Source organism: Hoplias malabaricus, chromosome 4 (genome assembly GCF_029633855.1).
Source record: "Hoplias malabaricus isolate fHopMal1 chromosome 4, fHopMal1.hap1, whole genome shotgun sequence".
Lineage (NCBI taxonomy): Eukaryota > Metazoa > Chordata > Actinopteri > Characiformes > Erythrinidae > Hoplias > Hoplias malabaricus.
The window spans coordinates 71,289,384-71,302,102 of NC_089803.1; the positions used below are offsets into that span (position 1 = coordinate 71,289,384).

General features: G+C 47.7%; 1 protein-coding gene across 1 annotated transcript in view; it reads left to right on the forward strand.

The window, feature by feature from the left end:
- tmtc1 (transmembrane O-mannosyltransferase targeting cadherins 1) overlaps positions 1 to 12,719 on the forward strand; it is a 36,763-nt gene that overhangs the window by 22,192 nt on the left and 1,852 nt on the right. Inside the window, exons 3-5 of the mRNA XM_066668898.1 lie at positions 2,814 to 2,887; positions 3,042 to 3,218; positions 11,512 to 11,593. Coding sequence (XP_066524995.1) covers positions 2,814 to 2,887; positions 3,042 to 3,218; positions 11,512 to 11,593 — 333 coding nt within the window. The remainder of the gene's footprint in view (positions 1 to 2,813; positions 2,888 to 3,041; positions 3,219 to 11,511; positions 11,594 to 12,719) is intronic.

Genomic DNA, 12,719 nt, shown 5'->3' on the forward strand with positions numbered 1-12,719 from the left:
TGAGTGTGAATTTCACACTTTTGGCTGTTTTTGGGTGTAGTTGTCCTTTCAAGTCAGGGGTTGGTGTAGAAACAGGATGATGGCTACGAGCAGAGCAACTGTGTATACAGGACTCTGCAGGGTGTGTGTGTGTGTGCGCGCGCTTTGGAATCCAGCCTGCAGGGGGGATGGGCTTCAGAGCCTTCCAGATGTTGGAGAGTGTGTTTTTGTATCGTTTAAATGATTGTCCTAGTGGCAGAGAGAAATGAGGGAGTGAAATATAGAGAAGAGACAGAGAGAGATGTGGGGGTTAAAGTACATACTGCCTCCTGAAGAGGGCGAGGGTTAAGATGAAAGGATGTGGATGAGTAGATTGTAGTTAGTAACCAATGAATCTCTGTGAGTGTGTGTGAGAGAGAGAGACCCTGAAGGCGTCCTCAGTCACACGTTGTTCTCTTTGACCCCTCTCAGGATGTTTCACTCAGGTTTATAGCTGTCTCTGCAGCTGATGTTTTGACGTGCTCAGCCTCAGCAGAAAAACCCCTTCAGTGTCACCCAGTGTGTGTGTGTGTGGGTGAGTGACTGGGGGGGGGGGGTGTGGGTGAGTGACTGGGGGGGGTGTGGGTGAGTGACTGGGGGGGGGGGTGAGTGACTGGTTGAGTGTGTGTGTGTGTGTGAGTGACTGGTTGAGTGTGTGTGTGTGTGTGTGTGTGAGTGACTGGTTGGGTGTGTGTGTGTGTGTGTGAGTGACTGGTTGGGTGTGTGTGTGTGTGTGTGAGTGACTGGTTGAGTGTGAGTGAGAGTGACTGGTTGAGTGTGAGTGAGAGTGACTGGTTGAGTGTGAGTGTGAGTGACTGGTTGAGTGTGTGTGTGTGTGTGTGTGAGTGACTGGTTGGGTGTGTGTGTGTGTGTGTGTGTGTGAGTGACTGGTTGGGTGTGTGTGTGTGTGTGAGTGACTGGTTGAGTGTGAGTGAGAGTGACTGGTTGAGTGTGAGTGAGAGTGACTGGTTGAGTGTGAGTGAGAGTGACTGGTTGAGTGTGAGTGAGAGTGACTGGTTGAGTGTGAGTGAGAGTGACTGGTTGAGTGTGAGTGAGAGTGACTGGTTGAGTGTGTGTGAGTGACTGGTTGAGTGTGTGTGTGTGTGTGTGAGTGACTAGTTGAGTGTGTGTGTGAGAGTGACTGGTTGAGTGTGTGTGTGTGTGTGAGTGACTGGTTGAGTGTGTGTGTGTGTGTGAGTGACTGGTTGAGTGTGTGTGTGTGTGTGTGTGTGAGTGACTGGTTGGGTGTGTGTGTGTGTGTGTGAGTGACTGGTTGAGTGTGAGTGAGAGTGACTGGTTGAGTGTGAGTGAGAGTGACTGGTTGAGTGTGAGTGTGAGTGACTGGTTGAGTGTGTGTGTGTGTGTGTGTGAGTGACTGGTTGGGTGTGTGTGTGTGTGTGTGTGTGTGAGTGACTGGTTGGGTGTGTGTGTGTGTGTGAGTGACTGGTTGAGTGTGAGTGAGAGTGACTGGTTGAGTGTGAGTGAGAGTGACTGGTTGAGTGTGAGTGACTGGTTGAGTGTGTGTGAGTGACTGGTTGAGTGTGTGTGTGTGTGTGTGAGTGACTAGTTGAGTGTGTGTGTGAGAGTGACTGGTTGAGTGTGTGTGTGTGAGAGTGACTGGTTGAGTGTGAGTGACTGGTTGACTGTGTGTGACTGAGTGACTGGTTGACTGTGTGTGACTGAGTGAGTGTGAGTGACTGGTTGAGTGTGTGTGTGTGTGTGTGTGAGTGACTGGTTGAGTGTGTGTGTGTGTGAGTGACTGGTTGAGTGTGTGTGTGTGTGAGTGACTGGTTGAGTGTGTGTGTGTGTGAGTGACTGGTTGATTGTGTGTGTGTGTGTGAGTGACTGGTTGAGTGTGTGTGTGTGTGAGTGACTGGTTGAGTGTGTGTGTGTGTGAGTGACTGGTTGAGTGTGTGTGTGTGTGTGAGTGTGAGTGACTGGTTGAGTGTGTGTGTGTGTGTGTGTGTGTGTGTGTGTGTGTGTGTGTGAGTGACTGGTTGAGTGTGTGTGTGTGTGAGAGTGACTGGTTGAGTGTGTGTGTGTGAGAGTGACTGGTTGAGTGTGAGTGTGAGTGACTGGGTGACTGTGTGTGACTGAGTGACTGGTTGAGTGTGTGTGTATTTCCTGCCTCGTGCTGTCGTCTCTGTACTGAAGAGCCTGTGTGTGCTGTGAATACTGATGTGGATTGTCTGCAGTTGCATCACCCAGGTGTCTGAGGGGCTGTGGGAGTCTGTAGAAGTGCTGTAGTGTTGAGTAAGTGTCCACAGACAGATCTGGGATTATTGAAATATTTAAATCCACCCACCTGTAAAACAATGGCCCTAAACCCACCCCCAGACTGTGTCAGAAATACCTCAGTGGATAAGAATAATAAGAACAGTAAATGTGCAGTTATTTCTTATTGTACCTTCCGGGTGTAACCCACCTACGGGGCTGTGAACAAACACCCAGAGCGGGGGGGGGGGGCAGTCATCCCCGGGGCCCGGGGAGCAGCTGTGGGTTCGGTGCCTTGCTCAGGGGCCCCTCGGGTGTGGATTGAGGAGGAGGACAGTGCTGTTCCTGCACTCCCATCGCCCCAAGTTTTGCTGAGGGTCACGGAGCCCTAAGGAAGGGCCCTAAGCCCTCTCCTCTACCATTAGTCCACGGCTGCCCACTAATGGAAGATCATGGAAGGATCAGAACAGTGTCCGGACCTGGATGGAAAGACAGTAACATCTGGAATATAGGGAGTGTCCTATATGTTCTGTATTTGTTATGTACTGAAGAAAGTGTGTGTGTGTGTGTGTGTTTTCCAGGTATCCGGTATTGTTGGGAGAGCGGATGTCTTGGCCGGTATGTTGTTCCTCCTGGCCTTTCTCTCCTATATTAGGTAAGGAATATCACTCCTCCTCATGTGCTCTACTTTCTCACAGGCGTTCTGTGACTTTTCTTCACTGCTGTAACATCTGTGTGGGGCAGGAACCCACCTTTTTCTGTGTTTAGTAGGTAGACTGGTTGAGGTAATGTGTGTGTCTTCTCCGCAGGAGTGTGTCAGAGTGCAGCATTGGGGAATCGTTTCCTTCGACAGCGTCTCCTTGTTCTCTCGCACTCTCTCTGTTCCTGGGCACCTGTGCAATGCTGGTCAAAGAGACGGGCATCACCGTCTTCGGAGTGTGTGTCCTCTATGATGGTCTGGTGCTCTGTCAAAAGCCCCTTGTCTCGTACGTATATGCTCTCTCTCTCTCTCTCTGTGTGTGTGTGTTTGTAAATCATTGCTGTGCCCACTTCTTTCACATGCCAATGGATCTTGTGGCCAAAATTAGGAGCTAGAATTGGTTTTGGTCGGTGGACTGTTCTCAGTCCAGACACTGAGGGGTTTAAAAACTCCAGCAGCACTGCTGTGTCTGATCCACTCTACACCAGCACAACACACACTAACACACCACCACCACGTCAGCGTCACTGCAGCGCTGAGAAACAGGGGGAAAGGGGGATGAGAAAGTATGCAGAGCCACAAATGGACAGTGATTGTAGAAACAAGGCCTTTAATGTTCTGGTTGCTGGATGTGTTTTGTAATAACTGCACGTGTGGTAGGTCTAAACCATATCTTTGTGGCTGTTGAAGCGTGTGGGAGTTTGCGCTCGTCTGCGGGGGCCACGCTAATGCTTCCTCCTCCACCGCTCTCACGCTGAGACGGAGGCCACAGACTAATCCCTCCACCACAGTCCACGGCCACACACAAGAGATGAGGATGTATTACAGAAACTAAAACCTCCACCTCCTGTTGCAGGAAGCAGAGAAATCCACACAGAGCTTTGTCCCTTTTAGAAAAGATAAAGCCTGGGACTGTCCAGTAAAGGGTTAAAAATGTGTGGACACCTATTTATCCTACATTTCTTCAGCAGCTAAAGGCAGTAGTAGAGAGTGTATCCCTCCCTTTGCATCAGGAACAGCCTTTGCTCTTCTGGGACTGCTTTATACCAGATGCAGGAACATTGCTGTGAGGATCTGTTAGCATTCAGACACATGAACATGAGTGAGGTCAGGTGCTGGTGTTGAACAATATCAGAATCTAATCCGAAAGAGTTCATTACACTTCTCAGCACTGTTTCTCTGCACATCCAGGTCCTTGTTTAGTGCATGTTCACATTAATGTCTGAATCTGGAGCCCACCAGCACACACACTGTGAAACAAGACACACCCAGTCAGTTTTCTGTGCACAGCCTAAGTCTGAAAACGCAGGATAAAGCGAGTCGTTCTGATTCTGCTCCGCTTCTGACGTCAAGTACAGACCCTTTAGAATGGCCCCGCCCCCTCGTCCGAGTCTGTCCAATCACAGCGCTGGACCCGTGTTTATGTGAGAGCGCAAAGACGAGGTTAAACTCAGCAAAACAGACACAACGAGCGCGGAGAAATAAGAGCACTGAGTAAAAACGGAGAAGAAAGAGAACAGAGTGAAAACGGCTAAAAACCAGAGCTTCTGCTCCTTGTGACTCAATAGGAAGCTGTGATTGGTTGATTGGTGTCAGGGAGGCGTTTCAAAAGGCACCAGATTCTCCCCAGTGACTTTTAGAGGTGACTGTGTGAAGGCCATGTGGACTTTATAAAATGTTTCTGAAGTGAAGTGGGATGGACTGGAATGTTCATGGAGAACTCCACTGAGGGGCTGCGCAGAGAGAAGGACCATATGCTTTCAATGAGAGAGAGAGAGAGAGAGAGACACAAGGGCAGCAGAGGACTGGAGAGATACATAATAATGTCTGGAGCTGAGGAAGTGGGGGGGAGAGAGAGAGAGAGAGGGAAGAGAGTGGGGGAGATAAAGAATGCCTGAAGCTGAGGGAACAGAGGAATGGAGAGATAGAGTAAGGGATAGATAGCAAGTTTGGAGCTGGAGGAGTGGAAAAGTGGAGTAGGGGGAGAGAGAGAAGGGTTGAGTTTTTGCTCGAGCAGATTCTGAAGAATGCTTCTCCTGAATTGTTCAGTGTCAAAGGACAACAATCGGATTGGTTCCACTGTGGGGCTCCAGCAGCACGAGGGCAGCAGTCTTTTATCTGTCTGTTATCTGTCTATTTTCTGTTGTTCATCACCCAGACCACAACAGACCGCTTTTTTACAGACTACTGGGCCTCTTTACATGACGCTCTAAGGTTGAAGTGTGTAACTCCACTGTTGTAGCTCTACAGCAGCAGTGACTCTTGTGTGTGGACTGTGCCCTGGTCCCAAAATGACCACTTCACATTGTTTTTATTGGGGCTTCAACACAGAAAACCCCCTGGAAGAGCCAAAGGTAGACCATCATTGACAAATAATCAGTCAGTGATTCTGACGCGGGAGAATCTGAGGAGACTATGCACAGCCAATCAGAAACAAGCTCCAGATTTAGGACCCACCCACTGACTCCTCCTGTAACATCCACCGAGCCAATCATATACAAGCTTTTCATTTAAGACGTGCATGCTGATGACTCTGCCCACGACATTCAGCACAGCCAATCAGATGCAAGTCCCTAAATCCCGCCCACTGACTCCTCACATAACATCAGAGCAGAGCCAATCAGAAACAAGCTCCAGATTTAGGAACATCTCACTGACTCCTCCCATAACGTCTAGTGGTTTTTAAACTATAACCGATACAGTTTGATCCACACACATCCTTCTCTGTTAATGGAGTACAGAGCTCGTGCAGTGGTGGGATCCAGCAGCGCCCCCTACAGTTCTGTCTCTCACTGCTGAAGGAATGGGTGGAGACATTAGGTGTCCTCTGGCATTTAATATTTAGTCCCTACCCCTTCATTTAATCCCATACATTCCCATTTTTATTATGTTGTCCCCCCAATATATATCTCATTCCCACACCTTAATTGTTCCCAAACATTAGGGTCTGGTTCCCTCGCATTCACATTGTTTTGTTTTTGTCTGTGTTAGTCAATGTAGAGGCTGAAACACACACACACATATACAGAGAAACACACACACACACACACAGCCCAGTCAATTAAACATCTATAAATGTTAACTGTTTGTGAGAGTCGTTCTGAAGAGAGACTTTGACCTAAATGTAGGACCTGTCTCATTAGCTGCTGCAGTGTGATTGGGCGGTTCGAGTCAATTACTGCAACAAATGAGGCGCTGAAGATCAGTGGACGGATCAGTGACGGAGAACACAGAGTAGACCCCCGCCCCAGCGCTGCCCGCCACCCGCCGCTCGCCCGCCGCTACACCCGTAATTAGCAAACAAAGACAGTCAATCTGCCGCAACAAACGAGCCCTCTCTCACCTCCTCTCTCTCTCTCTCTCTCCCTCACTACACTCCTCTATCCCCCAGCTCGTTATCACTCTCTCGCTTTCCTTCTCTGTATCTCTCTCTCTACCTCTCTCTCTCTCTCTCTCTTTCTCTCTCTCTCTCTCTGGCAACTTCTCTCTCTCTTTCTACCTCTCTCTATACCTCTCTCTATCTTTCTCTCTCTAACTTACTCTCTCTGGCAACTTCTCTCTCTCTACCGCCCTCTCTCTCTCTCTCTCTCTCTCAGGGGTTAAATTCAGTGTGATGTGGAGAATGAGGAGGCGTCCACAGGTTAGACCCAGGAAAACATTGTGTTCCTGCTGTTTCAGTCTGTTTGCAAACACCCTTCCTTTTTTCCAGCTGTTCTCACACAAACACACTCACACGCACACACACACACACACACACACACACACACACACGCACGCACACACACTCTCACAAAAACATGTATGCAGCTATTGTATTAACAAACCCATGGTGAGTCATTCTCTCTGGCAAAAAAACACACACACACACACACACACACACACACACACACACACACACACACACACACACAGTCCCCAGAACCTGTTTACAGTGGACTGACGGATATTGTTGTTTGATTAATAACAGTCCATTAAAGGACCCGTATCACCCCACTCCGTACGCCATCTCCGTTTTCAGCCTCTCTCCATCCATGGCTCGGATGCATTTAAATGAGCTCTGTTCTGATTGGTTGCACTGTGATCTGGGCTGGATTCAGTGTGAAAGGGTGGAGGGAATAGGGTTAATGTGTTGATATATGGGATTTAAATAAGTACTGTTAGGACCGGGAAATGGACGGTTGACGTATAGCTCTGGTTCTTCTTGTTTAACCAGATGAGTCTGGGATGTGGTTGTCGTCTCTGAAGAAAGCTGTGGAGATGCCTGACATCTTGAAGTTCAATATTCATTAGTGCTGGACAAATCAATATCACAATTAATTTCCTCTTGATTGCGATTAATGAAGGATTATTTAGTTGTTGTTTGTCTCGTAGCTCACTGACGAGGCTTGTGCTGTAAACACGGTCCAGGATTAAAGGTGGGATGTGTGTTTCTGATGTCGATGGGAGCTCCGTCGCTGCGTTTGAGACGTGCTCTGTTCGTATTCGGTGTGGAAACAGCCAATCACAACAAAGCGTGGTGATGCCACAGTTCATTTCCTCAGCTTCATGCCTCGAATTATACCAGACCACTTCCACAAAGCTTTAGTTAGCTCCTGTATATACTGTGCCCTTACTGGACTGTGTGAGAGTGACTGAGTGACTGACTGAGCATGTGACTGACTGACTGATGTGAGTAACTGACTGACTGTGCGTGAGTGACTGACTGAGTGACTGAATGAATGACTGACTGACTGATGTGAGTGACTGATGTGACTGATTGACGTGAGTGACTGACTGACTGAGCGTGTGACTGATGTGAGTGACGGATCTGATGTGAGTGATGGATCTGAGTGACTGACTGGGCGTGTGTGTGAGTATGTGAGGTGTGAGTGACTGTGTGTTTGTGTGTGTGTGAGAGAGTGACTGGGTTAGTGTCCTCAGGAGTGAGTTTGTGAGTTGAGTGTGTGAAATAATGACCAACACAGCACCTAAAACACCAGAACATACAAATCCACTGAAGCTAAGCAGGTTTGGGTCAGCTCTCGAATCCTCCCACAAATGCTTGGGTGGTCCTGGGGGTGATGTTTGTGAGGTCAACAGGGGGCGCTGTCCCTGAGCTCTGTGTGGATCCCAGTGCCTGGCTAAATCTGCCTCTGTGGCCTCTTCTGACCTCCTGAGTGTCCCGTCTTCAAATAACTGTCTCTGTCCCTCCCTCTCGTCTCCTCTTTACATAATCGCTCAGGTGTGTGGTGAGGGACTGGAGCAGATCGTCAGCTGGAGACGGTGGCAGCTCCCTAAAGTCCCAGAGAATATGAAGTGCTTTGAGTTTCGCTTACATATCTCTCTCACACACACACACACACACACACAGACGAGTGATTGACTGAAGGGGTAATGACTGCAGGCTGTAAGTCTTTGCGTATGTAGAGTTAGCTGAAGCAGATCTGATGTGCTGAATTAATATTAAATAATGTGTGGTGGCGGTCTCTCATCTCACGGCGCTGTAATTCCACACCGCTGCAATATTAACAAGTCTCTCTGGCGCACGCTCTTCACTCATTACCCGGCCGCTCGACTGAGACGCGATGCGAACCCTGCTGCTGCAGAAGTGCTGGAGTATTGCTGCTTTATTGGCTTTGGATCTTGTTCTCTCTAGGCTTTGATGCCTTAATGCGCAGCAGGCCGGTAATTACCGAAGCCGTGATGCGGGATTAGGATGCTGTGTGTGAGTCGGAGTGGTCAATAAGCCTCTCGTGGAATTTTTAAGGCTCTAACGGCTCTTGCTGGAGCGGGAGTGTGTTGGTGTGTGCTGTTAAAAGCTTAGAAAGTGCATAAAGTTAACAGCCTGCGCTGTCCTCTGTGAATAGAAATGAGTTTAAAAGATCTTTTGCAATTTTTTTCAGCTTTTAAAGGTAATGTAAACAGTTTCAACACAGTTCTCACAGAAAAACAAACTCCCCTCCTGTTTGTGTTCATTCAGAAGCTCCACATCTTTTAAGGTGGAGCGGTGTGTGTGAGTAAGAAACGACTGTATCTTTTAAGGTGGAGCGGTGTGTGTGAGTAAGAAGCGACTGTATCTTTTAAGGTGGAGCGGTGTGTGTGAGTAAGAAGCGACTGTATCTTTTAAGGTGGAGCGGTGTGTGTGAGTAAGAAGCGACTGTATCTTTTAATGTGGAGCGGTGTGTGTGAGTAAGAAGCGACTGTATCTTTTAAGGTGGAGCGGTGTGTGTGAGTAAGAAGCGACTGTATCTTTTAAGGTGGAGCGGTGTGTGTGAGTAAGAAGCGACTGTATCTTTTAAGGTGGGGCGGTGCGTGTGAGTAAGAAGCGACTATCTTTTAAGGTGGAGCGGTGCGTGTGAGTAAGAAGCGACTGTATCTTTTAAGGTGGAGCGGTGCGTGTGAGTAAGAAGCGACTATCTTTTAAGGTGGAGCGGTGTGTGTGAGTAAGAAGCGACTGTATCTTTTAAGGTGGAGCGGTGTGTGTGAGTAAGAAGCGACTGTATCTCTTAAGGTGGAGCGGTGTGTGTGAGTAAGAAGCGACTGTATCTCATAAGGTGGAGCGGTGTGTGTGAGTAAGAAGCGACTGTATCTCATAAGGTGGAGTGGTGCGTGTGAGTAAGAAGCGACTGTATCTTTTAAGGTGGAGTGGTGCGTGTGAGTAAGAAGCGACTGTATCTTTTAAGGTGGAGTGGTGCGTGTGAGTAAGAAGCGACTATCTTTTAAGGTGGAGTGGTGCGTGTGAGTAAGAAGCGACTGTATCTTTTAAGGTGGAGTGGTGTGTGTGAGTAAGAAGCGACTGTATCTTTTAAGGTGGAGTGGTGCGTGTGAGTAAGAAGCGACTGTATCTTTTAAGGTGGAGTGGTGTGTGTGAGTAAGAAGTGACTGTATCTTGTTGGTGTCTGAAGTATAAATTGTCTGTAAGTGTTTATTCACTGTTTGAATTCCCACAGAAACTCATGTGTAACTCGAGCTGTTTAGTTTTGTAGCACTTTCGCTCTGTGTTTACTTTCATGCAGTTAGCGCTCTCCTGAATTTAGAGTCAGTTCCACCTTAAGTAATGTAACTGTAACAGCAGAAATAAGTCAGTGTTACCCCACTATGGAGCAGGAATAGAGCAACATCCTCATCTCTTTTCATGCTTTTCAACGTTCAGAGTCTCTCCACCATTTAAACGCCTCCAGATGCAGTTTCTCTGCCGTGGCTCAGAGACAGACAGAGAGAGGGAGAGCATTCAAGCCAGTTTGGGCAGAGACACTAAGTTTGTTTCCCAATTACAGAGCCAGGGCTGTGTACGAACACCGGACCTTTTTCCAGCGCACATAGAACGGAGAGCAGGAAAAAGGTCCAGTGTTTGTACGCAGCCCTGGCTCGGTAAATGGGAAAGAGTCTCTCTCTCTCTCTCTCTCGCCCTCTGTCTCAGCTACGGAGGAGAATCTGCATCTAGAGGCGTCTGGATGGTGTAGAGACCTCGTGTTCCCGACCCACCGCGACCCTGATCATGATGAAGTGGTTACAGAAGATGAATGAAAAATAGAGTGTGTTTTAACATAATTTTACTGTTACAAAAGGAAGCAGCAACTGAGAAGGAGACAGGGAACTGTACACTGTTTTTAGTAAAAACTGTTTTGTCTTCAATCTTCAAGTATGATATCTACCAAGAGTTTAAGAGACACACACACAAACACACACACACACAGTCGTTAGGACGAGCTTTCTCTCCCGTGCTGTAGTGAATCAATCAGCAGAAGTGCTGTGAATTGTGGGAGCTCTGGTCCTGCCCCCCCTCCAACATTCCCTCATTCATCTCACTTCTCCTCTCCCTCACAGCTGCCACACTGCGTTAATATTCCTCACCCCGGGAACAGCCTCTGTACCAGCATGGCTTTTAGGGGGTGTGTGTGTGTTTGTTTGTGTGTGTATCTGTCTGTCTGTCTGTGTGTGTGTGGGTGTGTGTGTGTGTATGAGTCTGTGTGTGTGTATGTGTGAGTTTGTTATTAATGTTTGCACGTGTGTATGTGTAAGACTGGATATGTACCTATGTGTGTGTAAATGTGAAAGGGTTTGTACATGGGCTGGAGTAGATGATTTGTGGCTGTGTGTGTGAGGCTGTGTGTGTGTGTGTGTGTGTGTGTGTGTGTGTGTTTGAGGCTGTGTGTATGTGTGTGAGAGGTGGTTTATTTGTGTGTGTGTGTGAGGTGGTTTATTTGTGTGTGTGTGAGAGGTGGTTTATTTGTGTGTGTGTGTGTGTGTGAGAGAGGTGGTTTATTTGTGTGTGTGAGAGGTGGTTTATTTGTGTGTGTGTGTGTGTGTGAGAGAGGTGGTTTATTTGTGTGTGTGTGTGTGTGTGTGTGAGGTGGTTTATTTGTGTGTGTGTGTGTGTGTGTGTGTGTGTGTGTGTGTGAGTATGAGTGTCTCCTCTCGTCGTCCTTATTGAGCGTGTGACCTCAGTGTGAGGGTTGAGGAGACACCAGCGTGAGGCTGTGATTCTGACTGATGTCATTTCCTCCTCCTCTCTCCTGGAGGTCATTAGTTGATTAACTCATGGATTCATCAGATGACGGCGCTAGTGTCTGATCTTATTTCTCTAAACTCTGTTTCAGGAACCTGTCCCGCTCCAGACTCAAGGAGCTGATCCAAATCTCTCGACCTTTCCTGAAGCGAGTGTGTGTGGTCTCTGTTCACGTGAGTGTTTTTATCTCAATAAAGCTACGATTTACAATAAGGGTGCATTCATTCACAACACTGAGAGTAATAAACCTTAATAAATGGTTAGATAACGTCACAATTAATCATTAAATAATGATAATAAACAAGGACTAACATTAACTAGCGTTTTATAAAAACTTAAAATAAGGTTAATTCTTGATTCTGTCATTAATTAGTGATTGATTGTGGTTTACTACTGGCTTAAATACTGTTATTTAATGTACTCTTAGTGTAAAATCTTGGTGTATGTCTATGAGCCGGGGCCGTGCTCAGGGAGAGAGAGGAGTCTCTGTTAGCACTCGACACTGAAACCTGGGGAACACCGAAAATATAAACAGCAACTGTTCAGTGAAACCTCACTTTCATGTTGAAACAGCGCTCTAGCTTCACTCTTATTTGTGTTACTCTTGAAATATGAGCTTGTTGCCATGGACGCAATATCAAGGATATGTCTCCAAGGATACTATCGTTGAAGATGCTCTGTTAAAGACATGTTCCCAGGAATATGTTGTTATGGATGTATCCAGTGCTTTTCCACAGCATGGTCCCAACTGTGCTCAACTCTCACTCCTCCACCAGGTGAATCAGGTCCTGGTTCTGGAAGCGGGTTCTTGTTTAGTGGCTGTTCTCTCGTGGTTCAGAGCGAGTCGAGTAGGGACTAAACCGTGGCGTGTAAACCTTGCAGAGCGCTGATCGTCCAGAGAGAGTCGTCACTCTACGCCACGCAACGCAGACGACCAGCACCAACTCTCCATCTGTAAAATCTCCAGCTGCAGCAGAGATCACGTTTGTTTTTATCCGACTCACGACGGCAGCTCGTAAAATGACGCCGTGGTCTTTTGAAGAGGTTCGAACGCTCCTTGGATCGGTGGCCGACGAAAGAATCCAGCGAGAGCTGGACGCTGCAACAAGGAAGGAACAAACTCTACTGATCTGTCTGAACTGATGACGGAGCTGTGTTCAGTCCCAAACAACAACAACACGCCGATACACCATGAGTACACACCGCTTAACGTTACCGCCGCCGTTGTTGTGGTTTCCAAATCCCACTGTTCCCCTTAGAGACAGGGTTAGAGACGACACCCGATACATTTCAGGGGGG